Raw genomic sequence first — 25,492 nt, forward strand, 5'->3', positions numbered from 1 at the left:
CAACAGAACTGTGTGGAGACCTTTTTTGTATGCATTCAATTGGAAGAAGTAAACAAACTCGGTTGTATCCTGTGTTTGATAACTGGGTGGGGAGTTCATTTTGGCAGCATGTTTGGTGCTTTTAAATTCTTTGCTCTGACAATGGGTCTTGTATACTTTTATATCCTGATTTATCATTTCTAAAACAGGGGTTTGATTTCCCTCCCTCCTCAATTGACGTTTGTGTCATTCCAGACAAACACTGAATGAAAACGAGGAGATTAGTTTTGCTAGTGCTGTAATCTTAAAATGCTAAAAAGATGCCACATTAACGTAACTAACACTTTAATTGACTTTCCAGAATTGTTAGGGATGATTTGGATAACATAATCAGAATTCATTATGATTTACAGTAGATTCGAAACATTAGATAATCTCCTTCCACTTATTGTGGTAACGGCACTGCTTTTATCATTTTATCAATCAGATAATTATTCTAGGAAATCTGCATAAAAGTTTTGTCTGCATTTGGCCAATTTTCTAAATTACTGTATAAAATGTCTCTGCTTTTCTATAAACCTCTGCTGAGGTTGTTTAGCCTCTTGCTGCAATAAATTATCTCTTCATCAAACACTCAGTTCCTTTCAAAACCAGGCAAGCTGAAAACTGTCCGTACATCTCATTTCCCCCCCGAAAATTAAGGATACAATCGAGTTTATCAAATTTACTGCAGGTATTTAGACTCTTAAATGGTTAGTGATTTTAATGGAGAGTCCTGTTTCATCCAGCATTTACTTTTAGTTTTTCCTTAAGGATTAAAAAAGGGGAGAGTTTAGAAATTCATATTTTTATTGAGTTAACATACAGTTTGTTTTTTGTAATGTGCAGTTAAGGAGGTCAAAGTTCCATAAAATGGCTCACTGCTAGACCCACGCTTTACTATGCCTTCAGTGTATAGTTTTCTCATCACATCTAGTCGACTCGACGGAACAATTTCACAACCTTTACTGTCAACTTGATTTTCTGCTGACTGGTGGGAGACGAGCGGTTTGGGGAGGGGCACAGGAATGCTGTTTTCTTCTATAAATGTTATACCGATAACCAACATTCTCTGTTTACATTTCTGCTGCTTGGTATGAGTTTCTTGTTTTGCTATCTGTATGAATCACACTTCATACTTCTTTTTAATGCATAGTTCGTGAGGTTTCCTAATTGTTGGAAGCTTTTTTTTAGAAACATCTTACTAGCTTGAAATTTGCCTCCTGCTCTTTCTCTTGAAGTTTGTCTCACATACAAGATTTCAACCCCAGAGCACATGAGAGAAACTGCATGGATGGTTTTATTACATTTAAGAATTTAATGTGGAACTCCCCTAGGCTATTTCTTACATTGTAGCATGTAACTTCCTTGGTTTGTGAGTACCTTCTCAGTACCACACCTATTTGGTTCTATTTCTCCCATCTTATGCATATTGCTCCTATATACCGTTCAATTGTTTTATCAGTTTTCGAGTATTGCCAAAGCATATTCTCCAGATAAATCACAAATTATCCTTTCTGTAAGTTCTGACTTTCACAGTCCCAAGAAATAGCTTTTTGTTTCTTACAGGCTAAGGAGTAACTGAAGTTTGTATTAGTTTCAACAAAGCCTTTGTCTTGTTGGACAGACATGTCATCAGATTATGCCGATTCTAAACAAACAAATTATAATAGTAATAATCCATTTGATGTAGCGTTTTTCATGTCTTCTAGACGTCTCAACGCACTTCACAGAATATGCTGTAAAGTGAATTGACTGTATATTTTGTGGAGCGGCAGCCAATTGCACACAGCAGTGTCCCACAAACAGTCGTGAATTGAGTGACCAAATTATTTTTTTTCTTGAGGGCGTGTGGAGTAAGGAAGTTTGCTCAAGGAATCAAACCCAGGTCTCTTGCTTGTGAGGCTGCTTTGTTTACCCATAAAACACAAAGTAACTGCACTTTACAGTATATCTTGTGAAGCACATTGGAACGTCCTCCTGACCCTATCAGAATCAGAAATGTCCCTCTATCTTTAAAGATTTAATGGGGTTGCAATTATAGCTTGAGCTCCCTTTCTTTAGCCCTTCAATTCCATTCTACACCCCTTTTGAGGGAGGTTATCTTGTACTTTATTAAAATGATAATAATAATCCTTGTGTTAGATTCTCTCCAACCTACTATCCCCCTACCTACCTGCCCGTACCCTCCGTTCCTCTGGCTCCGGTCTGCTCCACGTCCCCCGCCCCAACCGCCCTACTATCGGTGGTCGGGCCTTCAGCCTCTCAGCCCCGAGGCTCTGGAACTCCATCCCCCAGTGCCTTCGCCTTGCTTCCTCCCTTTCCTCCTTCAGGGCCGGTCTCAAAACCTTTCTCTTTGACCGTGCCTTCAGCTCCCCTCTCGACTCTCTTCCTCCTCCTCGCTCCCTCCCTTCCCTCCCCTCACCCTGACCATTTCCCCCCTCCTCTCTCCCTCCCTTCCCTCCCCTCACCCTGACCATTTCCCCCCTGCTCGGGTCATGACCCAACTGTGCAGCGCCTTGGGACGTCCTCCTGACGTGAAAGGCGCTCTATAAATGGAATCTTGTTGTTGTTGTTGTTGTTGTTGCGCCTTTCATATTGGATGGATGTCATAAAGTGCTTCACAGAATGTTACTGTGTAGTGAGGCGAACACCTGTAATTTGCCCATTCTTTACTGCTTCGATTCTATTGTGCATCCCCTTCTGAGAGATGTTGTCTTGTACTTTATGTTGCCAAACATTGGTCCATGGCTTTCACAATGAATGTGACGCGGTCAACTTAAAGAGATAGCTGAAATGTTCAGCCTACTTATAAAGTACGTAATCTCTATTGTCGATTGGCCATCGGCAATCTTCAGGTCCACACACGGAGAAATTCACTCCCAATTCCAGCATTTATGCAGGAAAGCAAAATGGTCTTGTAGATCAGCTGCACGTGAGTGACTGAAATAAATGCAAAGTGTTCCTATTCCAGATCCCAGGATCCCTGAGCTGTCAATCAATCGGTAAGGAGATTGGTTGTATGTATTTCCTAATTCCTTCTGATTCCACTAGTTTGGTAGACAAGTAAGACAGAACATGAATAATCTGTAATGCTCCCAAGTGATCCTGACAACCATGTTCCCAGTACCTGTTCTCAGTGTCGGACAGATCACAAATGTTCTCTTCCGAGGGATATATTTTCTCTCTCAACGTTTGAGAGAAGTGGAGCATCTGCTGTCCCCAACCAGGCAGCGCAGGCTGACAGTCAGCCTGTTGAATATGCCACGAGCCGAATGCTGTTGGTTAGAGGTGAACGAGAACCACTTGGTTGCACGGAAATTTTCAATTTGTTCCATTGATTATAACTGAATCAAAGAGACACGTTGACAAAATTTGTCTCCTGTTCTGCGTGGATTCCCTATGATTGTAGGCTATTTAGTTAAATTAATCTAGTCGTCTGTACACCAAAGCCCAGTTCAGCTATTTGTTCGTGTACGTGTGCAAATTGTTTCAGTTTTCAGTGCCTCAATCTGGAAGCAGTGGTGATGGAGCTGGTGGGGTTAATCCTGAGTTGTCAGATTGTGAATGAGTCCCCCTCAATGCAGCCACACACAACGTTTTTCCACAAACCTAAATATCGCGCTTCAAACCTTTTATTATGTATTGGCTGCTCCCTGTCTTGGAAGGTCACCAGCCTCATGGTTGTGGTCTTAGCTAATTGAAGTCCTCCTTATCTCTAGATTTACAGTGATGGGGTAATCCTCCAGCCCGAACTAAACTCTCAAGTTCTTTCTTATCACTTTTCTATTCTAATAAAATACAATGCTGCAAATGCACTGCAGGTCGATCAGCAGCTGGAAGAAAAAAATAGGTTAATACCTCACAGGGAGGAGTTTCATTCATCAGATGCTTTTTTTTTAGCATCTTCTGTTTTCGTTTCAAATTGCCACCACTTCTGTGCATTTACTTTTCATCTTCATTCTTCCTTCCTCTGCTTGCTTCTTGCAGATATGAAGCAGAGCACACATTTATTTCCCTGCAACATCACACTCGGAATGTGTTTTTGGCTGCATATAAACACATTTTTCAGCAACCACAAAAAAGACAGATTTTATGCAAGGGTCACCCTTTGAGGTCACTTCCAACAGTCGGGCATTGCATTACAGAAAGCCTCATTTATATCTCCCTATTTTCTTACTGCTTTGGTCAGGGGCATTAAAAAATATCATAAGACCGATTTCATAGTTCAGTGCGTAATATGTAGCTTTCTGTCAATTGATGTTTCTCACTTACTGTTAATCTAGAAAAGTCCCCCCCCCCCCAATTAAATAAAAAGTCTCCCTTTTTTATGGTAGAAAACAGCTTTTCCCGATTCAAATTAATGTATTAAAATTCCGATCACGAGATGGTAAGCAAATTAAAATTCGAACAGAAAAGCTTGATTTGGAAACGGTAGAATAGTTTAACAAAAACATAAATGGAATTACACGAGCTACATTCTGTATTAATGACTGCAATTACTTGTAGACCTGTTGCATTGCAAGTTTCACTCTTCCAGATGTACTACGTCTTTGCATTTTAAATAGCAGCTTATATTGAAACGTTTCAAGGCACATCACAGAGTTTTCTGTATAGTGTAGTGACTCTATATTTGTAGACTAAATTAGCAAATTAAGACACAGCAATGTTCCACAACCAGCAGCGAAGTGAGTGACAAATTTTTAACAGTTAGACATGAGCAGCACTACACTGGAGTGTCAGCCATGAGATCTATGATCTATGAGATCAGAATCCTGACGGGCTTGAACCCACAACTTCCTGAATCAAAGGCACCATTCAATGTAGGGCTTGCGTAGGGAGTTATTTTGACTTATTTTTATTATTATACGCAATTCTACTACCTGCTCCAGATCATTTGCCTTGGGTCGAATTCAAGTTCTTTTGCTGAAAATCAACTAACTTTATTTAAAGAGTCGGAAGTGGCCACTGGCAGTTTAATAACCACAAGGGTCATCCAATGGATATAAATTTAATTAAGTTCAAAAAATTCTAGTTGCACCAGCTACAGTAAAAACAAAATTAAGCTGCGTGGACTCTGATTTGATTCTGAAATCGCTTCCAGGAAGGGGATTTGACAGCCAATTGTTGCCGCTTTACCTGGCTTCCTCTGAACTTTGTGTTGGTTTTATACCAAAGCCATACTCAGTTGGCCTTTTGTGTTGTATAACTGAGTCACTTGAATTGTGGAGCAAAACAGCTGGCTGAAATGGTGGCGAAACCAATGGTGCTTTTTAATCAGTTGTATAGTTAAGTCAATTAATGGAGGGAAAACCAAATTCCCAAAAGTGAAATTGATAAATATAAGAACACTCTACATGCTCAATCAATATCAGGGCTTTCTGAAATGGAATGACGTATTGGGACACCAACATTCGAGTCAGGTGCTGTTTGCTAAATTATAAATGTCTGTAATTAAAATCCAGGGGCTGTTTCTATGAATGATTTAGTATGTTATTTCATGTTTTGTCATGCCTGATTAACAGCATTAAATGAACTTTTTCTTCAGTTCTTTGACTTTTCCATTTAGTTTTAACGAGACATTGTCAACAGACTTTTTTCTTGGCTTGCAAGCCAGGCATTCTTTCGTCAGCTAATGTTCCACAAAGAGTAAAGGAAAATGCAAGTTCACGGCAAGTCTCGCCCATGGGGTACTCTGAAGAGGTTGGAAATATTTGGGAAAGCTCTTTAAACTCCTTAAAACATTTTTACTGTGGAATGTATGGTAGGGTGGATTAGACACTGCCTGTAAGGTCCATTCCCACTCTTCCTTCTCTAAATTTACTACCTTTTACTTATAAGAATTTTTTCATATGGACAACCAACAATTCTTCATAGTGTTGCTCCTTCCTCAGGTCTGAAATGACCCTATTTGTGATCAGGGTTGATATTAGGGTTGATCTGTTAAACTCAACCTCACGTATGTCACCTTGTTTTACGATTAGTTTAATTGCTATTAAGAGCGACCGTTCTTGTGCAAAACGGATTCATATCGTACCATGCGTCCGTGAGTTCAAAATATTTCCCTCTTTTGATTTTAGCAACAGCAGCCGTTGTCTCACCAGTTGGCTCTCCAGCAACAACTTTTACAAGTGCAACAACTGCAGCAGCAACACATCATGACATTGCAGCGCCAAGGCTTGCTCACAGTTCAGCCAGGACAACCGACTCTCTCTCTGCAAACACTGGCACAAGGTAGGTGTCCGGCCCTGAGATGGGTCCCTTTTTTTTTGAAGCGAACCTCTGTATCAGTCAGTGCAAATGGAGGCTGCAAAGCCACAGCAGTTAAGTTGTTCAGGAGAGGGCAATTGAGCAGTGACAGGGCACACCAGTGTATAATATGAAAGCTATGAATGTGACGATGCATGAAGTGTAATCTGTGCAGCAACACATCAGGGACACCCTTAGGTAATTCAGCAGCCATGTCATTGATTGATTTGAATAGTTGTATGTTATAGCTAGCTGTTCCTGTGGTGTTTAAGGAGCATATTTAAAGCCTAAGGGTGTCTATCTGTGAGCCATTGACCAAATAACCTAAACAGAGTTGCTTCAGAGGTACAGTTCTAGTGGTGCAGTAAACTAATAGTGGTGACATCTGTCCCTGTGGAACTGGGGTTCTTTGGAAAGCAACTGAGAGTTTGGGCAGGCAGAAATACAAAGCAATTTTTTATCACTGTGATAATAGCCCAAAACTGATGTCATTACGAACCTTAAATCAACTTTATGCTTGCTTGAACATGGTCACCTGGGTATAGAGGTACAAGGACGAAAAAGGTTGAGCAACTGTGTTTGTCTTTCAGCCAGTACTACCTGGGATTGGGAAATTGAGTTCTATGAGTAGTAATCAATCACGTTTTCCAACAACGCACATTTTTCAAAGTAGTGTCCATTTTTTTTCATAATGAGGGAACAGCGACGAATGTGTTTAAAAACAAATGAAACGTATCTCAGATCCATCAGAGAGAATCCTTTCAGCCTAATCTGGTTAAAGTACCTGGCACGAGTCTCTATCTGCGAGGTTAGCATCAGACGTGCCTGTTCACTTTCTTTTTTTGTTTCAACTGTTTCGAGCAGTGGTCTTAAGGTCAGCAGAGGTAGGTGTGGGTAATTCTTGTCGTGCAGGCAGCTTTGTCCAGGCCAGGCTGCTAAAAATAAATACATCCAGCATCTTCTCTTGCGGAAGGTGTTTGCAAATGGCAGGAGGGTGCAAGGAAATAGGACAATTCTGCGTGGTGTTTTGCTCTGACCTTCTTCCTGATAGATTTGCCAATCATTATTGCAGCCTGTGAGAATCTGGGAAGGTTGTTCTACTGTCCTACTGTAATTTGCCGCTCTTTGATATGCAAACGATCTACTGAGAATATGTAAAAATCCTATCAGTCTCATTTCACACTTCTTAACCACTTAGACTCTCTGGAGTCTATTGCCTTATTAGACCTACACTCTCCAATGCTACCGTAATTAAAATCTTTAGCAGTAGTTTAGTAAAGTAAAGATGTTTTGGCTGATCACTTTGAGATTATTATCTAATTCCTGCACCCAAAATGAAAGTAATAAATTAGATTCTGACCCTAGTATTCTTACTGATCTGAAATGCTTGAATATTTAATTGTGATTTGTAATTAAAATATGGTTACAACCACAGGTTTTTACTTTCTGCTTTGAAATTTCCACATAGGCTTTCAGAATGAAATAAAATTTTAATGATAAAGACAGGTGATTAAAAAATAATTACTGACATAATATTCTAATTTTGTAGTAAAATTGTAAAAAGCCTTTGAATATGGTTTAAATGAACCCGTTGCGTTTACGGCACATTATTTTAAATTGTACTTTTTATATTTAAAGATGAATGTGTTTTGCCATTATTACATTGCAAACTATCTGCAGTAATAACTTGAAGTGCTTTGATTTCAATAGCAGAGTGAATATGCAGAGAAGCCTTGGTCGTGTTGCAATTCATGGTAAAATAAGCAGATCAATTATTACAGACATCTGAAGAATTTACTTTTAATTATCAACACTAACCGAATATTCACTGGGTTACATTATGTCTTGTTGCGAGTAATGTGGCACGTAGGAATATTGTTAAGGATTGCCTAATTAACATCAGACCTTGTTTACATACACTTTGGTTTTTAATTAGTGTGTGAAGAGGGTTTAGTCTGCTCTACATGGATCTGATTATATAATGTGGGGCTATTGCTGTTTGACACAGGCATGACTCCAACAGAATTGCAGCAGCTGTGGAAGGAAGTGACTGCAGCTCACATAATGGAAGAAAGTATAACCAAAAATGGCGGCCTAGACCTTTCCACAAGCTCAATTTGTTCTCCCTCAACAGCAACACCTAAGACCTCAACACCAGGATCCCTGATGAACGGACAGTCCATGCTTCACACTCCAAAAAGGGAAGGGTAGGCACCAACTACTTCTGCACTGATCCTTTATATCATTTCCTTTGTTACAAAGCCCATTTTAGAGCCCGCACTTTCAAATTGTCCACCATTCATCATAACCCATTATGGGTAATTGTCTTGCCCGTATTTCCTTTCTATTACGGAGAAAAGTCAAACCCCAGAAGGATTGTGTGGGTAAGCAGCTGTGCGTCGTTGATGGGAGATTCTGTGCAGAGTGTTATTTTAGGACAAAGTATGCCCAGTTTTGTTGCTGTCCTTACATTTTGTAACATGACCATTGGCCTCTTTCCGATCCCTACATAGACTTGTTTTTCGAGTTGGGAGGAATGTACCTTTTGAGTTGCAAAATACACAGCAAAAGATCTTGGAGATAAACTGTGTGCTGGTTCTTACTGCTGTGTGTTTTTTTATTTGTGTTTTTCATCACCTAATAAAATCCCATTTTGCAAACAAAAGAATTTCAGGCCACTGCGCCACCCTCATCTGACCGTTCCAAGTATTTGAGTTGCATAAATCAGTATTGAAGGAATATCGTCAAGAAACCTTCAAAAGACCTTATTCCCACACGTGGCCTAATGAATATACCCCAAACTTTTTATTATAAAAAAAACTCAAGAATAGATTATTTTTTAAACGAGTGGATTATATTTTAAGATCTTCACCGTAAATTGATCTTTTCCGATCTTTCCTGTGCTTCTCAGATTCGAACTGCAGAAGATTCTAATTTGTTACTCCTCTGCTTTTGCAAGCTCTGCTCTTCCCTTCTCATCCCAACCATTCCTTTTCCACAATCGTGTTCAGTATGCAGCAAACACCGCTGACAGCTAACACTAAGCAAGAAATCCTGCTTCAATAGCACACTCTTTCTGATGGCTCGGTTACCAATGTATTTATCCCAGATGTACGAGTCTCAGTTCATCGTCCGGTCTGTTCTGAGTTACCTTGTTGAGGTAACATTAAAGTGCTACAGTCTGAGGTGAACTAGGCTGTAATGTCCACTATTGTGTATGACGAAAGGCTATTTCTTTGAGGTGACAAATATCGCCAACACGTGAAGCTCTGTATAGTTCTGTGCAAGTCTGAGGAAGGACAGAAAACATAAAGAAACAAAAAAAATTAATTGCATATCCATAAAAAATAGCAAAGGCTACAGCCCAGATAGTAACCCAGAAAGGTTTGTTTTTTTAAAAAAATCAATTTTTCCTACATTGTTTTTCTGCCAAAACAAAATTGAGGCCAGGTATATTTTTCGTTTGGTTACGAATACAGTGGCTTCCCATGGAGCAATCCAGTGAAGATCTCAGTGCCACAGATGTTTTGATGTGCAGCTGTAATGGAATTCCCTGTTCAGAGTCGTACGTCAAACACTGCGATTCGTGAGTGGAGCAAATAACGCCCTTTTTTTTGTGTCAGGTCATCAATATTTTCAAACCTCATAACCCCTCATTTGTTTTTGCGTGCATGGCTTTGGCTTCCTTTTTCTGAATGAAGTTCTCAAATGATCTCATTAATAGCTAGATAGTAATTACAGATTTGAAAGAATATTTTAGCACAGAGAGGAGATCATTCTTCCCATCAGGTCTGTGCCAGCTCCCCGAAAGAGCAAAGAGCTATTCAGTGCAATATTGGTTGCATAATATAATGAAATTTAGATCAGAACATGTTTTTATTTCATAAGCAACAAGACAACCGTTTGAGTCTCTTTTTATTACTGTTACCACAGCCTAACAGTAACCCAATAAAGGTTGCGTGCCTCCTATCCTTTTTGGTTAATGTTCCAAATATGAAAATGGTTCCCAGATGAAAGCTTGATTGAGCCCCAACCTCTCTTTTTTTAAAAAAACAGTTCAAATCACATTTAGCTTTCCATCGATTTGTAACATTTTTGTAATACAACTAAAGACTACTGTTCCAACAAATCAGCTTTACAATGAATTGATTGCATTGAACAAATGGGGTTAAATCCTACAATAAATTCAGGGCAGGGAGGAGGTAATGGGCAGTTTAGTTTGATGTGGTTTTATTTTGCTTCTCTTTGTACGCTGTAGGTGTATGCTATGCATTTGCTCAGAGGGATTGAATTACAGCTGTGTCCTTAAGTAGGGCATAAGAATAACTGAGGAAGGGTGCCCGCAAATGCATTTAGGGTTTTAGTTGCAGTCTTGTCAGGCATCCTGGTGCCTGAACAGATTTCATGTGACACATGAAACTCTGCTTCTTTAGCTGAATGGTGCTCGGTTTTCATTATAAATGAAGACAGGACCGGGGGCAAACAAACCTGTCAGCGGGGCAGATTGCTTTTTTTTTGCTGCTAGGAATAAGGACAACTTTCTTAGGACTCCCGAAGTACGTCAATGACATGCTCGCAGAGGAAATGTTCACGGAAGCATCGGTTTTGCCCACTTGTAAGATGAACAGGAGAACACACAAGCTTCTGTCTGTCCCATATTCTGCCCGGCATCCATCAAGCAGCAGCTCTGGGCTTTGGAGCTACAGCAATCTGTTAAGGAGATAAATAATCTGATTTGGCATGACACTCCTACTCTCCTCTTTAATTTGTCTTACACAAGGAAAATTATAATTAAATCATTCAGGGTAAAACCCTTGAGTGTATGGGAGGAAAAACAGTTTGATGGAGATTGCCAGGAGAGACTATCATCCCTGTTGTGGTGTGGAGATATTTACCCACTGGTGTACTGTGCTGTTTTTTAAAAGAGAAAAGAAAAGCTTCTGCATTCATTGTGTGGGAAATGATATTACTCAAATCAAAGCCTTTATAAAATAAACATCCAGCCTCTATGGTGAAGACTTAAAAAGGCAACAGGAGAGTCAAATAATACTTTTTTTGTGTGTGAAAAACTACTTACAATAGTTTTTATTATAGTCATTATGGTTTTAGAGGGAAAAAAACACATTGTAAAGTTATTTATATCAGTTCTGTCAAGCATACTAGAACGCCATTGGGCACTGATGTGTGATTTTTATTGTATATTGCTATTGACTGAACAAAGCTGCTGCCTAGCCACAGCAGCTGTTGAAACCAGAATAGTCAATAGGAAAAAAAAATGCTGAAAATTGCTGGTAGGGGCACAGAAGATTTACCTTGATAGAAGACATAAAATACCACATTAATAAAATTTGATTTTGGTAAGATTTTTTTCTTATTTTTAGGTCAGATATTCCTTTTTTCATTTTAAAAAAAGCTCTTCTTAAATAATGAGTACCAACATAATTAACATTTAATACCTACATGTATTTCCCACAGTTTGACTTTAAGCAGCCTTGTATGGCATTTTACACATTGCTTTCATAGTCCCTCTTTTGGATAGCTCTTAAGCTTCCTGTTAAATAGTGTCTGATTTTTTTTCCGGGTTGGAATTTTTTGGCTTTTAGGGCCATCATTCAGATATGAATCATTGCACGATGTATAAATCAGAGAATTTTTTTGGGGGGGGTGTGGGGCCGGAAGAGAGAGGGGGAAGAAAAGTGTTTATTTTAAAAAGAAATCTGAATGATATCCTTATTTAGACTTGACTTTACGCACCAGGGCACAATAGTGTATAATGAGTTTTAACATCTCTGTCTGCTTGCAGATCAATTTGCAAAATCATAATATAGGTTCTTAATATGTAATTGTCACTTTTAAAGGGGGTTTTTCGTCTGAAGAAGTATAGTTAAATCTCACTGTGAACGCTTCAGCAGATTTTGATTGCAGTGCAGTTATGACTTGTTATGCAAAATACCCAAAAGTAATTATATACTTTGTAGAAAAGCTGTTACAACACCTTCAATTAAATGCTCCTGGTATAGCTTCACCTGTATCTAGATTCTATTTTGTTCATATAATGCCGTTCAGTGGGCAAATCAATGAAAATTCGACCTACTCAAAGTCTAGCAGACTTTGGTGCACATTTGACCTAGTGCAGGATATGAAATATGTTCTTGAGACCCTAATGGCCAGTTCATATTCTCAAAGAGATTTGATAGCACAGGTGGTGCTAATGTAGGACAGACCCCTAGGCACTTGTAGTCCAGAGTTGTACAGATTGTAAGCTGTCTCAGTCCATATGGCAGGCTGTCCTGCTCTCTGAACGGCACTGGAGCTGTGCCTGCAGGTGGAATGGTCAGTTTTGGTATAAAAGATTTTTTTTTAACCGTTACCATCCTATTCTGAACAAAGACAAAGAACTCGTTTTCTGATCCCTTCCGATTATTTGGTCGGGTTTCGCTAAGATTTTTTTCGCTATTGATGTGATGATCAGCAATTGCACTTATCCACTTGATACAACCTTTCTAAAACCTCGATTTTTTAAAAAAAAAGTTGGATCATTTTGATTTGTCCTTCCGAGAAAACAAGGCTTGGAATTGTAAATAGAAATTGTGTGCTGCTTATTGCAATGTACAGTGACAAAATGCTGCCCTACTTTAAGCAAAGGATATTTATAAAATAGATACGTTTCCCTCCACCCCTCCCCATGTTTTTTTGTCTTTTTTTTCTCCCTCTATCTTTCTCTGCTTTAATCAGAATCTCGACGATTAACTTATTTGGCTGGGGGTTGCGTGGGGAGCAATTGGACAATTTGATCCATTAGTTGGGCACGAGTCATGCTTTAATAATTATTTAGAAGAATTCTATTACACTTTTGAACCAAACTCTCTGATTAAAAATAATAGCGAATTGGTACCAAAGTGTGTTGGAGCTTTACTCCCCACTGTGGGCTCTGGGTAATGTTACAGGACTGGCTGACTCCAGAATTGCCAGGATACGGCTGTGGTGAGTTTCGTCAGATCTCAACCAATATTTAAGCCCTGCTTATCAAAGAGGAAGTAAAAATCAGAGGCTCAAGTCATCCCTGGCTCCTCTTGCACAATTCTTAACAACTGGTTATAGGTTATCATCATGAAAGATGGGAAACTAGACAAGTTTTTTTTTACAAAAATTATTTGCAACGTCCAGTTTCTAGAAGAAAAGCTATTCCACTCCCCCCCCCCACCCCACCCCACAGCTAATTTAGGTTCATTATGTCCCTGCGTTCATAGTAGACTCTGGTGTCATTCCGACTGCAATTACCTCTTGAAAACAAGTCAGCAGAAATACATATCTGGACCTGCAAGTAAACTTCTGCACACCAGACTGTCAATATTATGATGATTTGTCACAGGCTATGCAGCAAATGTACCAGGAACTTCCTTGAAACTAAATAAGTATCTGTAATGTCCTTTACTAATGGCACTCACTGAAAGGCAGCAGTTTTTTTGTGTGTGGGGTGGGGTGGCGGGGGTTTGGTGCGGGTGGTAGGGAGGGAATGTGGTTTAACACTCTGTTGCACAGATAACATCTCGCTGTTTACCACATGACCTGGATCATTGTGTCTTTTGACTCAGATCTATGCAGTCGAATCATTCTGTTTCAGTCGGGTTATGTCAAGAAGAATGAGCAATATAGGCAAATGTACATAATATTGAACCATGGGTGCATATTTATTTTTAGAATAGCAATAGTTTTCACCAGCCTGCTCGTATTCTCGCCTGCCTATCGCTAACCTCCAACAGAAAACGTGACAGACCGACATTAGCTCATTTTGAGGTGTGGCACATGCACAATCGCACAGTAACGTGGCTTAGCAATTGCTGGAGTCCTGGCACTTTTCCTCAGACGTGAATTGGTTCAACCTACACGGAGCATGGAGAGGACATTAAACTCTTAGCACAACTGAGATTACGAAGCCTTCATTTGCCAAAATGTAAACCTGCAGTGATGGTTTTACAGTGCATACCTATTGGGGAGGGTGGAAAAAACAGTAATATAAAAAAAATTAAAACATTGGAAGGATTATGCCACCATCTCATCGCTGGAATAATCCTGTATGGCACATCAACACTGATATATTAATTAACTTTTTAGCAGTATTTCCTGTGTTTATATAGAGTAATTTCATACTCTATAGCGGTATGCCATTTACCACAATGGTAACTTGCATTTACATAGCGCCCTTCACATTGGGCAGAGACTCGGAGTGCTTCAATGTGGGAATATCTAATATATTTAATGTTGTACAGGCAAAATCCAAGAAAGGGCTAAGGTTTGGTAGTAACAAAGAGCGAGAGGTTTCACAGACCCTTGAGCTTCAATGATACATATGTCTGTAGCAATGCTGTGCTATGGTACAGTTTACACTTGTATAAAACCTTTCACGGCGGGAGGACATCTCAAAGTGCTTGATCCATGAGTTGCTCTTTCATTCAGAAGGCTTTTTGCAATGTGGGTACTCAAAGTTGCTGCTGCAGCAGATCAGATTTAAGATAGTATTCAGCATTTTTTTTCAATCACCTTTAAAATAAAGATTTATTAATCTATCGGAAATCTCAACTAGCATGAATAGGGATTGTGTACTCGCAGTTTGTCAGCTTCTGTAAAACACTGCAACGTTGCGCTTGTACCTCTTTACATTAGTGTTGTAATACAATAAGACATTCTCCCCACCCCAGTTTAGGCTTGTTTAATATTGCGTAACCTTTGATATATATTAAAAGTTACATTTTGAATGAGTTTCTTGTTCATTGAGGAAACCACTTATAAATGCATACCTGTTATAACTCTTTAATATAACATAACCATGGAGCTACGTTTTTTTTATAGGTATCATTTTTGATTTTATAACGTCACCCACTTTCTATAATTTGCTTTGAGTGTGATTCACACATGCTGTAGGCTTATTGAGGGGCACGACTTATTACACTTGCTGTTTGTGGCAGTGGTGTAAATGTTCTCTTTTCTCTTCTCGCTTTAGGTTATCCCATGAGGAACAGGCGGGCAATCATCCATTGTATGGCCACGGTGTGTGCAAATGGCCTGGCTGTGAGGCATGCTGTGATGACTTTGGACATTTCTTAAAGTAAGTCAACTTTTTTTTATGTGTGGCAATTTGATTGATAATTGGTTTGGTTTTTGATCCACTTGGGAATCTAGCAGATGCATGCATTTGACCTGAAAACCTCACCGTCTATTTTGTAACATTCCAGTGGTTTGATAGTACATCAGCAGCCGTGGGAGTGAGTGAGTGAATGAGTGAGGGTGTAAAGTAAAGCCTTGTGCATTGCTGGGTGAAGCAGGAGATGGAAGTCAAGCAGGTATTTGATGCCTCCAGTTGATCTTAGTCAGAAAACACCATAGAATCCCATTATTAAACTAACATCGCACATACAATTCCTAATGTTTTATATCTGTTAACACAAAATACTTTGAGCAAATGTGCATATTTATTTCCTTATTTGTTTTTCGACTTGGCCGCAATCTCGGCTCATAAATTCCTGGTTATTAATTAACTGCCATCCATAATTGGCCAACTGTTGTTCCAGTTTGGGGATAGTGCCTGCAGTGCCAGGAGGTGCTCTTGCTGTGTAGGAACTCTGTCAGCAATGCCATTGTCCACAAACAGTTTCCTCATCCCAATTCCAACTCAAAGTCCAACCAACACATCAATTAATAAAGCCCTATTCATACCGATTCCACTTTTTTTGAAAAATATAAAATCACTGTGGGAAAGTAGCATGATACTTGAATATCAAGTGAACTCAATACTGCAGATGTCATTTAACACTTTGCGAACTTGTATGCCCGGCTGTTTGAACCAGGATGAAAATCCAATGGGATTACGGGATTTCATTGAAAGAAATGGTAGTCTGATTTATTTTATATAGTTGTTGGCATTGGGTATTCACAGGGAAGGATCAGTGTTAAATAATGAGATAATTATCATGTTTTACAAACCAAGGAAATTTCAATACCTAAACTAGCAGGAGATTAGGTACTTTCAGACACAAATAGAGTCCCATCTGTTTTTAATGCTGAAGTGTACAAACAGCATTCCAGAAAGGAGTGCAACACTTGAAACAAATTACTGACAACTTGACTGTTGCATATTAGTTCAGCTTCCTTTAATAAAACCTTACACCCAAAGGACTTGACTAAAATTTAAACTGTACGGAAAATAAAAGACTTATTATATAAGTAAAACATTTATACAGCACTTATTTTTTTAGCTCTCTGTGGCATAGTTCAGTTGTTTGTGCAGACTATTCAAACTCAGGAAAGCATTTAAAGAAAAACTTTAATTACAAAGAGACTTCTATTTCACAAGCTCTCTGGTTATAAGCCTACAAGAGTTCTCTGCTTGTAGATGTTGTGGGCATGCACAGAAAATTGCACTTTGAATGCTTTGTCCTTTTGAGAGAAGAATATGTTTAACTACATACGTATATGCAAATGCTGCTAAATTGTTTTAGCAAACGTTTGCACAGTTTAAGATTGTGCCAGGAAACTATTGCCAACGTTAGGTAAATTATCATATTCATGTGATTCATGTGGCTCAAACTCTACAATTCCCCATCTCCCCTACCCCCCAAACAGTTTTTAAGATGAAACCAGGAGGACACTAAGCTTTCTTAGGTTGCACATTAGCTTTCACTTGCTCAGACGTTGATGTACAGTGATACGAATTGCAGTGTATATTCTTTGAGGGTGATCGAGCTATTTGTGTTGAGCAGCCTCCTTGAAGTGTTAAAACCCATTTGGTGTATTGGTCTGAAAGGGTCAGAGTGACCCATGTGCCACAGTGCCCTCTAGTGATCTTGGAGTCACAACAATAAAATATTTCAGTGGAAGATCAGTCAGTGGGTTCCTTCATCAGATTGCATTCAACTAAAAGTTTACCTTTTTTCATTCAACGATTTTCTTTACAAGATATGACGGGCAAGAGAAGAAATGTTCCTTTTTTTGTTTAAAAATCCAGGGAATGCAGCATTATGAGAGTACCACCTGGACAAGTGCACATTTTATTCTTTTTTATTGGTCATGAAATGAGAGCTCTCGCTTCACCGTGGCTTAATGGATAACATTAGGCCATACATGTTGCATGTTTGAATCCTGACGTAGCTGATCTGAGCAGTGGGTTGATGGTATAATTTGCTTTTGATTTGATATAGCGCCTTTCATGTCAGGAGGACAGCTGTGTATTTTTTAGGTGAACCCAGCAGCCAATTTTCACAAACAATGGCAGTGTCCACAATCATCTGTGAAGTGAATGACCAACTTTATCTGGGGGGAAGGGGAGGTAGCTAACCAAGACACTGAAACACCCTTCACTTTTCGAATAGTGTCATGGGATGGGTTTAATGGTTTAATGTCTCATCTGAAGAACAGCACGTCTAATGATAAAATGCACCACCAGCACTCTATTAGACTGTCAGTGTAGACTGTCCACAAAGAGTTCACACCAGTCGATTCAATAAAAAATAGGTTTGTAGATAGGAGAACATTTGCGGACATTAAAGGCTAACTTTAACAAACCTAATGCAGCCTTATTTAAGATGCCTTGAGTTGAGCATAGCCTGTTCTCAGTACGTTATAAGCATCTGCATGCAATTTGGTTGCTGTCATCACCTACAAAATATGCAGTTGCCAGCTACTCTTGATGGTATATCCTGTGAAGCGTTTTGAGACGTCATCCAGAAGGTGCTATAATCAAAAGCAGGGATTATTATTGTTGTTATTGTTATCCTTATAACACAGAATTATACCTAAAATGTGTGTCAAAAGCCTAACTTGTTAAACAAACCCCACGTGTGGCTTGTTCCAGTAATTTGACGCACGAAACTCAGTGATCAGCAAAGTTGGTACTACTGTGAACAGAAACGATCACTAGTGCGGTGGAAGCTGGGTTTCTGTCTCGTTCCATGTTAAAAGTTGTCAAATATTCGGCATGGATGGGAGTCTAACTGGAGCACTGAGAAATGTTTGTGTCTAGCCTGCTGTACGTAGAAGCTGGTAGGGGATCTCCCTCTTTTATCGTATTTGAGTCATATAGGGAGAGCTTTAAATTACATGATGTTCTTTCTATCTAGTACTTCAATACTACAATTTTTGCACACACCAGAATAGCACAGCTGGAAATTTTGAACCAGTTTTCTGAAGTACAGCAGATTTGTTTTATTTAAAAAAAACAACAAAAAAAAAAGCACCTGAACTGCTTACTCCAGTTAAAAAGGGGTGTTGGAATTTCACCAGGAGAGACGGTGAGATCATACAGCAGCAGCTGAACATTAGATAAGTGGTTTGAAACAGATCGGATCATTTTTAACATCATTGTGCGGAAAGAACGTTTTGCTGTACTCATTGATGTGACAGTTTTGCTGCCCATTTTTTTTCAATCCACTGGCCTGACCTATAAATACAATCCAGCCAAAATAAACTCAATCAGTTCCCAGAAAAGACATTTGCTTGCCTCAACTTCCACTCTTGCTTCTATTCAAGTATTTTAAAAAGTTTTCGAGCTAGGAAAAGGAACCCTTTTTTCTCTCCTCACTCTTGTGTTTTCTCAGTTGACGTCTGCAGATATTAACCAACCAGGAAGTCAACATTTATATACATGCAAATGTAAATAGTTTTGTGTTTTTTCGCTCTGCTGCTGGCCAAAGGTTCATGAATCATTTTTGGGTGTGGGTTAATATTTATATTTGTTTTAATGTGGAGAGGAAAGTAAACATAGCTAACTACAGAGGGAAAGGGCCAGTATTGTCCCATGAAAGGGTCTTTATTTAGCTGACTGTTTTATTGTAGTAATTTACATTAGTGACTGTCATTCCACCAGAAAGCTTTTGCATACACTTCAACTGAGGTCTAAAAAATGACACATGCCAACATTCATAGTCTCTCTTTATGTCAATTCCACACTCTTATAGCCTTTTATTTAAACCACATTTCATGAGGCTGCATTAGAGCATATTTGAATATTTCATTTCCTATTAATTATGCACTGTGACCCACGCTGTCATTATGAGAAAGAGAGTGACCTATCTAATGTAACAAAGTCTGCAAATAAAATTGCTGAATATTGCTTGCGATTGGGTGGGGTGTGTTGTGTGCGTGGTGTGGGGGGGGGGGGGGGGGAGAATCCTGAACTGTATTGACACCACAACCAGGTGTGGCCAGTCTTCTGTTGTGATGTGCATTAAACGATAGAAATAAATTTCATAAAGCAAGCACGAACGAGATTTTGCTAAACTGCCAAGCTGAGCATGAAGGCATGCTTAGTGACAGTGACCTACATGGTCATTGAAGATCTGATATAATTTATGATATATATAATATATTGGATCCATTAGTGAGCATAATGAAGTAGTGAAATGAAAGGGTATTTGTGAAATCAGTTCAAACATCCTGCTAGGATTATGATTAAATGATTAATGAAATGCTACTGCATAAGCATTTTCAAACAGTAATTCATGCAGAGGCTGATAAAAATCCTCCAATCATATTTCCTTCACATGTGAACCTTATCTAGACCATTTTATATAAATCATGAAATATGCTGTCTGCTGGCAAGGTACTTATTTAGATTAGTTATAAACGTGCAGAAAAAGGGAACATCTTTGCGGTATAAAATAATCATGCATAATTATATTCATAATTCAAGCTCGTGACAGATTCCATCTTTCTTATTCTTGTTGTCCTTTGCCTTCATTCTGGCTTCATTTGATTTCTGTTATCTTGATGACATAATTAACTGTTAAAGCTCAGAAAATAAAGAGACCTTTGAGAAGAAAAAGGTTGGTTGCTTTTTTTTTAATGGCACCAAAAGCTTTATGCGCAATATATATTCAGTCGCAATTTTTCGGGGCGAAAATAATTTCTTGTCGTTTTGGCGAATTGCAAAAAGGTACTTTTTTTTTCCACAGGATGCTGGGAATTTACCCCTTCTGAAATATGATCTGCTTACACTGCAATAGCGATTTCAGGATCATCGCTGTTACTATTTGGCTTATAACAATTGTCGCTTTTTTTTTGTTGCAGAAATGTAACTTTTTTTTTAAAGTAAAATCCAATCTATGCAAGTTTTCAATCTCGGGAGAGAAATGTCACTGTTTTCCGCGCTGTGGCGAATGTGTGTGTGATCTGAATCTCCCGCTTTTATCTTAGACATCTCAACAATGAGCATGCACTTGATGACCGAAGTACAGCACAGTGTCGAGTGCAGATGCAGGTTGTACAACAGCTGGAACTTCAGGTAAGTTTTCCCCCCCCCCTGCCGCCGTCTGAAATATGATCTATTTATCCAGTCATCCACCACCCCAGTGCAATCACAGCTCCATCTTGATCATAGGATTTCGGAGGTAACATTTGCTAAATGACTAACAGCAAAACACGGTGACACATTTACGTATGCTGTCGTGGTACAGCTGCAGATCTGTCTGACTGTCTCTATCTGTCTGTGTTTTACCAAAATCCCTTGTCTCTTCAGTTGACAGTGTAATCGCGAGACTTTTTTCCACTCTACAGAACCATGAAGCATTTGTTTTGTTGTTTTGTGTGTGTGCCTGTTAAGTTTTACAGACACCCAGTGGAGCCTGTTTCTCATACACCCAGTGGAGCCTGTTTCTGGGCACATTTTTAATATGTTGTGTATAGAGCTAAAACATGAAACTGACTGATATTCCACTATTTCATTTACCCGTTGTCATCTGTGTCTCTGCTCCAGTCCCAGCTTGTGGCAGATATCAGTTACTGGTTTACTGGTGCCAAGATTCAGCGTACAGTATAGCTTCCTCTCAGCCTTCAGCAAACCAAGGGAATGCTATCAGAATATATAGTTATCTCAGTATTAATAGTACAATTATAAAGCCTCAAAATAACTAGCAATATTATCCCATTATAGATAATTTCACTGGTGCTGTAGAGGCTGTGATATACTCATTTCCTGATTGGGTTCCAACACCATGTTGGCAGTCAGACCTCATGGGGAATAGAGCAGTGGGATAGAGACTGGTCAGACAGTGGCAAGCAATGGGAGACAGATGAAGATTACTTTCCTGCATATGGGATCTGTTGTGTAACCTTGTTGCACGCAGACAATCAAAAATGTACTGTAGTTGATGAGAACGGGTTAACTACCTGGAAACCTTTGCTTGTGTGCGTGCAAAACCCAAATCCTTTTCACATTATTGATTCAAGATGCTTTAATTACGTCTACGGCTTTCAGTTCAAGCAGGTATGTTTGGTGTACTTTCAGATTCTTGACATAAGCACATTTTTACATGACCCAGTTAGGACTGGTGGAACCAACCTATGAAAGTCTGGTCATAAGCAATTTTGAGCGGTTGTTAATGTATAACACACTTACCGAAATTACTGACGAGCGAGGCAACACTTTTAATTGACGTTTAAGTATGTTGAAAATAGTGTTTGCTCTTCAGTGCAACAGGACCTTTGTAGGAATCCTCTGTGCTGCCAGTTCAAGTCAAGTGCTCCAGTATAAGGCTACTTCTTGTGGTCAGTCAGTAGTAACACATTCATATGCAATAGCGCATTTAATCAATTCCCCTCATGATATGGTTGGAATATTGTAGAGCAGTTGCACTGTCAACCTCATGCATAAACAGAAAACCTGTGCATATGTTTCTGAATAAACTCAAAACAGTTCAAGCACACACAGTTGGAATATAGAAAGGCCGCAATGAAATCTGATCGTTTTCATAACCAATAATAAGTTGCTTTTAATATGAAGATCAAACACACAGAAAACCTTGCATGAATTCAGATAGTGATACCAGAACGGCTGTTGAATCATTTCTATTCTGATCAGTGGTGGAAGCACAATTGCATCCGAAAACAGTTGAAACGTTTTGCTCGGCTACGCAGTAACCTGATTGCTTTGTTAATCGACTCAAAGTTTTGCCTTTTTTAAAAAAAAACATGTGTGAACTTTATTCTGACATTTTCTGTTTGATTCTCTGTTAGTCACCCTCGCAATCTGTGTCCTCTAGTATAAAGCAAAGGTAGCGTTCCATTGATGCTAGGGACTCTACAGAGTTTTGCGGAACTCTGATCCATTCTTTCATCTTCGTTAAACACTGTTCAGTTCACTTTTTTTTTTGATTGGGTGTTATCTTTCCCTTTCACCCTTTAAAGTATTTTGTTGACAGTATATTTAAATTGATCCAACACTTCAAATATATTTTTCACCATAATACCCTTGGTATGGAAATGTAACACACGAAGCTTAGTAATAATAGTAATCCTTACCTTTGAGTTAGCGCCTTATCATGTCTTTTGAGATGTCTAAAAGCGCTTCACAGGGTATACTGTAAAGTGAATTGACTGTATATTTTGTGAGTGAATACATTGATCCTGATTTTTTCCCTTTTCTGTAATTCTCTTTTTTTAAAAAAATAACATTGGGAACGTTGCATTGGTCATAACAGTTGGTGTTAAAATACCCGATTTATGCTTTGACACAAAGTTCCTGTCTATGTGTGTCCCAATAATGATAACTGCCTTAGTTGGCATTTGTTTTGGATTGTTGTGGTTTTGCTTAGGAAGCTAAAATGTATTATTTTTGCAGCTTGCAAAAGACAAAGAGCGCCTGCAAGCTATGATGACACACCTGCATGTGAAGTCAACTGAACCAAAACATACCCCTCAGCCTGTAAGTAGTTATCTGTGGAACGAGAAGATAAATGTTTAGAAACACCAGCAGCTTGTAGAGCTCATGTCCTCTGTTCCATTTTGTTTTCTGCCTTCTGTGCACTGTTGAACCAACCCTCTTAAATTTTTCGATCTAAATTTTGGCCAGTTTTATTCGATTGGATCTGTTTATGTGCATCAGTTTCCTTACGGTGGCAGGTAGAGTCACAGCCTATTCTATTTAAGAACAAAAGCAAACCTGGTCAGTTTCTTCATTGGCTGGCTAAACTGGTGAAGCATGTCACTCCCACTGTGGGTGGGTTTACATTGTTAACCAACTCATTGAAGTGACAAATGTTGGAATGCAAGGCCTGTGCGTTGATCTCCAAGTTCAACTTCCAACCTTATCAACATTCAAACCCTCTTGATCAGGTTGCCTGGACTGTGAGATGAATCAATACAACAGTTCTGCCACTCTGGGTAAAGGGAAATGTGATGTGATGCACCTAATCCCACCTTTTGAAGTACACTTGGTAGCTACTGACAGAGAGCTGTGCTGTTGGCAACCACAGTGAAGTCTGTGGCCCACACGGTTCTGTCCTCAAAGCTAAAATGGATCACAAGTTCGATCAGGAATGGAGTGAGAAATTAAATATTCAGCAAGAATGAAAATACAATTTTTCATATTTTTTCTAAGATGTTTCTGATGCCTAAAATCAAGGGGCTGTGTTTGGCCATTACCAAGAATAAGGTAAAGATAACAAAATTTCTAACCTTATAGAGTAGTGTGCACACACCCGCACGCAGACACACACACAACGCAGAGACAAACCTATAAATAAAATGTAAACCCCACCCCCGCCCTCCACACACGCGCACACATACAGAGTAAGCAAAAAGGAACCACTGTTGCCTTGTTTAGAGCAGGGGAAAAAACAAAAGCCAGAAAGACCCCATAGGGATTTACAGCAGAGTTCAATAAACTTCTAATAATGTTCATAGAAAAAGGTCATTCTACTTAGTGTTAACAGGTGGCAGATTACATCATAATCATTATTCTGCTACAGTCCTGTAATTCTTTAAATGAACTAATCAATTATAGTGGAAAGATTACCTTATTTCTTGCTTGAAACGTGTATTATTCAGTCTCTGAAGGTACCCAGCCAACAGCAGTATCACTCAACATCAATATGGGAGAATTAATTGAGCATGACCAGGCCTTTAGTTGCTACTTGCAACTTCAGTCAATATGTGTTGATGCAGGATAATGGTAAGGTAGAGGCTCATCTATACAGACTGGCTGTCTATTAAGGAACCATGTTTTTTAAAAAAAAGATGCATACCATGCCTTAAGTCTGATGATAAGCAGGAAAATATTTCTGTGTAATCTCTATATGTTGGCAATCACAGATTTAATAACACTCGAAAATAGGCTGAAATCAGAAATAAGCTGTGAAATTTGATTTTCAGTGTGTAAATATGATGCCTACAGGGGAATGTTTCATTATTAAGCAAGTTGAATGTATTGGAGAAATATTAGGCAGAAAGCAGCCGGAAAATAATTGAGATATATAGTTTTGATTTTCTTATCCGTTTAGTTTTTCCTCAGACATTTTAAGTTTTTGTAACCCGTTCCTTAGTGCTCGCACTTTGTACCATTTTAAGAATAATACTTTTTAAAAATAGTTTACTTGCAAACATAACTGTCTGTCCAGAGTCATCAACTTTGAGTTCCCGGAACTGACTTGCCTTGTTAAATTTGCATCCAGAATTGTTTTGAGTCTGTATTCTGTATAATACTTCACAATGGTGTTGAGTGCCTAACCATACTTTGTATTAGCCCTGCTTACCTTTTACCTAGAATTTTGTTCTTGCCAATTTGCAACAAAGCAAAATAGGATATTGGATGTTTTTGTCAAGACTACAAATGCACACTTAAATTTTGCACGTAAAGCTTTAAGCTTTGCCCTGCATTTCTTCCTTTTCAGTGCTCTAAGTGCACCATTTTCCTCTTGTGTAATGCTCCTATTTAGCTTTTCCTTATGTTTTGGATTTTAAAGCATTTTTCTTTTAATACATTTTTCTCCTTAATTGTTGTAATTCTGTGCTAATGGAACAATTCAAGGCTAGAGATAATAGTCAAACTACTCAATTACCAAATATTCCTTGTTATTAGAAAGTTAGAGACATAATGATTATTAACCAGGTGATTTGTCTATTATCTCACATGCGGAACCTTTCTATGGCCTAAAAGGACAGCAGATAAAGAGAAAAGCTTCAAACAATGTATTTGTGAAAAGGCGAGCTGATCAGAAAATGCATTTTTATTAACAATCATGTTGTAGCATCTCTATACTCTTTCCAGGTTCATGTTAGTAAAACAAAGTACGTGTTTAAAGATCAATATTGCTGTGGAAGTGAAGCACTTTCAATCTAAAGTACTCTCCCTGAAAAGCCCATTTGAGAGGAGGTATTGGTAATTGTGTGACTGGAAAAGCATGGAGTGATATCAATTTGGGTTTCCCAGTTGAACACCATCTAAATGGTACGGTCA

The 25,492-nt window shown here is 38.8% G+C and overlaps 1 protein-coding gene across 8 annotated transcripts in view; it reads left to right on the forward strand.

Moving 5' to 3' along the window:
- The window catches only part of foxp1b (forkhead box P1b), a 248,245-nt gene that overhangs the window by 196,800 nt on the left and 25,953 nt on the right, over nucleotides 1-25,492 (forward strand). For 5 of the 8 annotated variants that reach the window (XM_042339613.1, XM_007895222.2, XM_007895232.2 and 2 more), the window contains 6 exons: nucleotides 6,099-6,252; nucleotides 8,276-8,474; nucleotides 15,269-15,373; nucleotides 20,455-20,542; nucleotides 22,877-22,960; nucleotides 23,636-23,689. In XM_042339613.1, coding sequence (XP_042195547.1) covers nucleotides 6,099-6,252; nucleotides 8,276-8,474; nucleotides 15,269-15,373; nucleotides 20,455-20,542; nucleotides 22,877-22,960; nucleotides 23,636-23,689 — 684 coding nt within the window. The remainder of the gene's footprint in view (nucleotides 1-6,098; nucleotides 6,253-8,275; nucleotides 8,475-15,268; nucleotides 15,374-20,454; nucleotides 20,543-22,876; nucleotides 22,961-23,635; nucleotides 23,690-25,492) is intronic. The other 3 variants (XM_042339614.1, XM_042339615.1, XM_042339616.1) reach the window with 1 other exon arrangement.

This window comes from Callorhinchus milii, unplaced genomic scaffold (assembly GCF_018977255.1).
Source record: "Callorhinchus milii isolate IMCB2004 unplaced genomic scaffold, IMCB_Cmil_1.0 Scaffold12, whole genome shotgun sequence".
NCBI classification, from domain to species: domain Eukaryota; kingdom Metazoa; phylum Chordata; class Chondrichthyes; order Chimaeriformes; family Callorhinchidae; genus Callorhinchus; species Callorhinchus milii.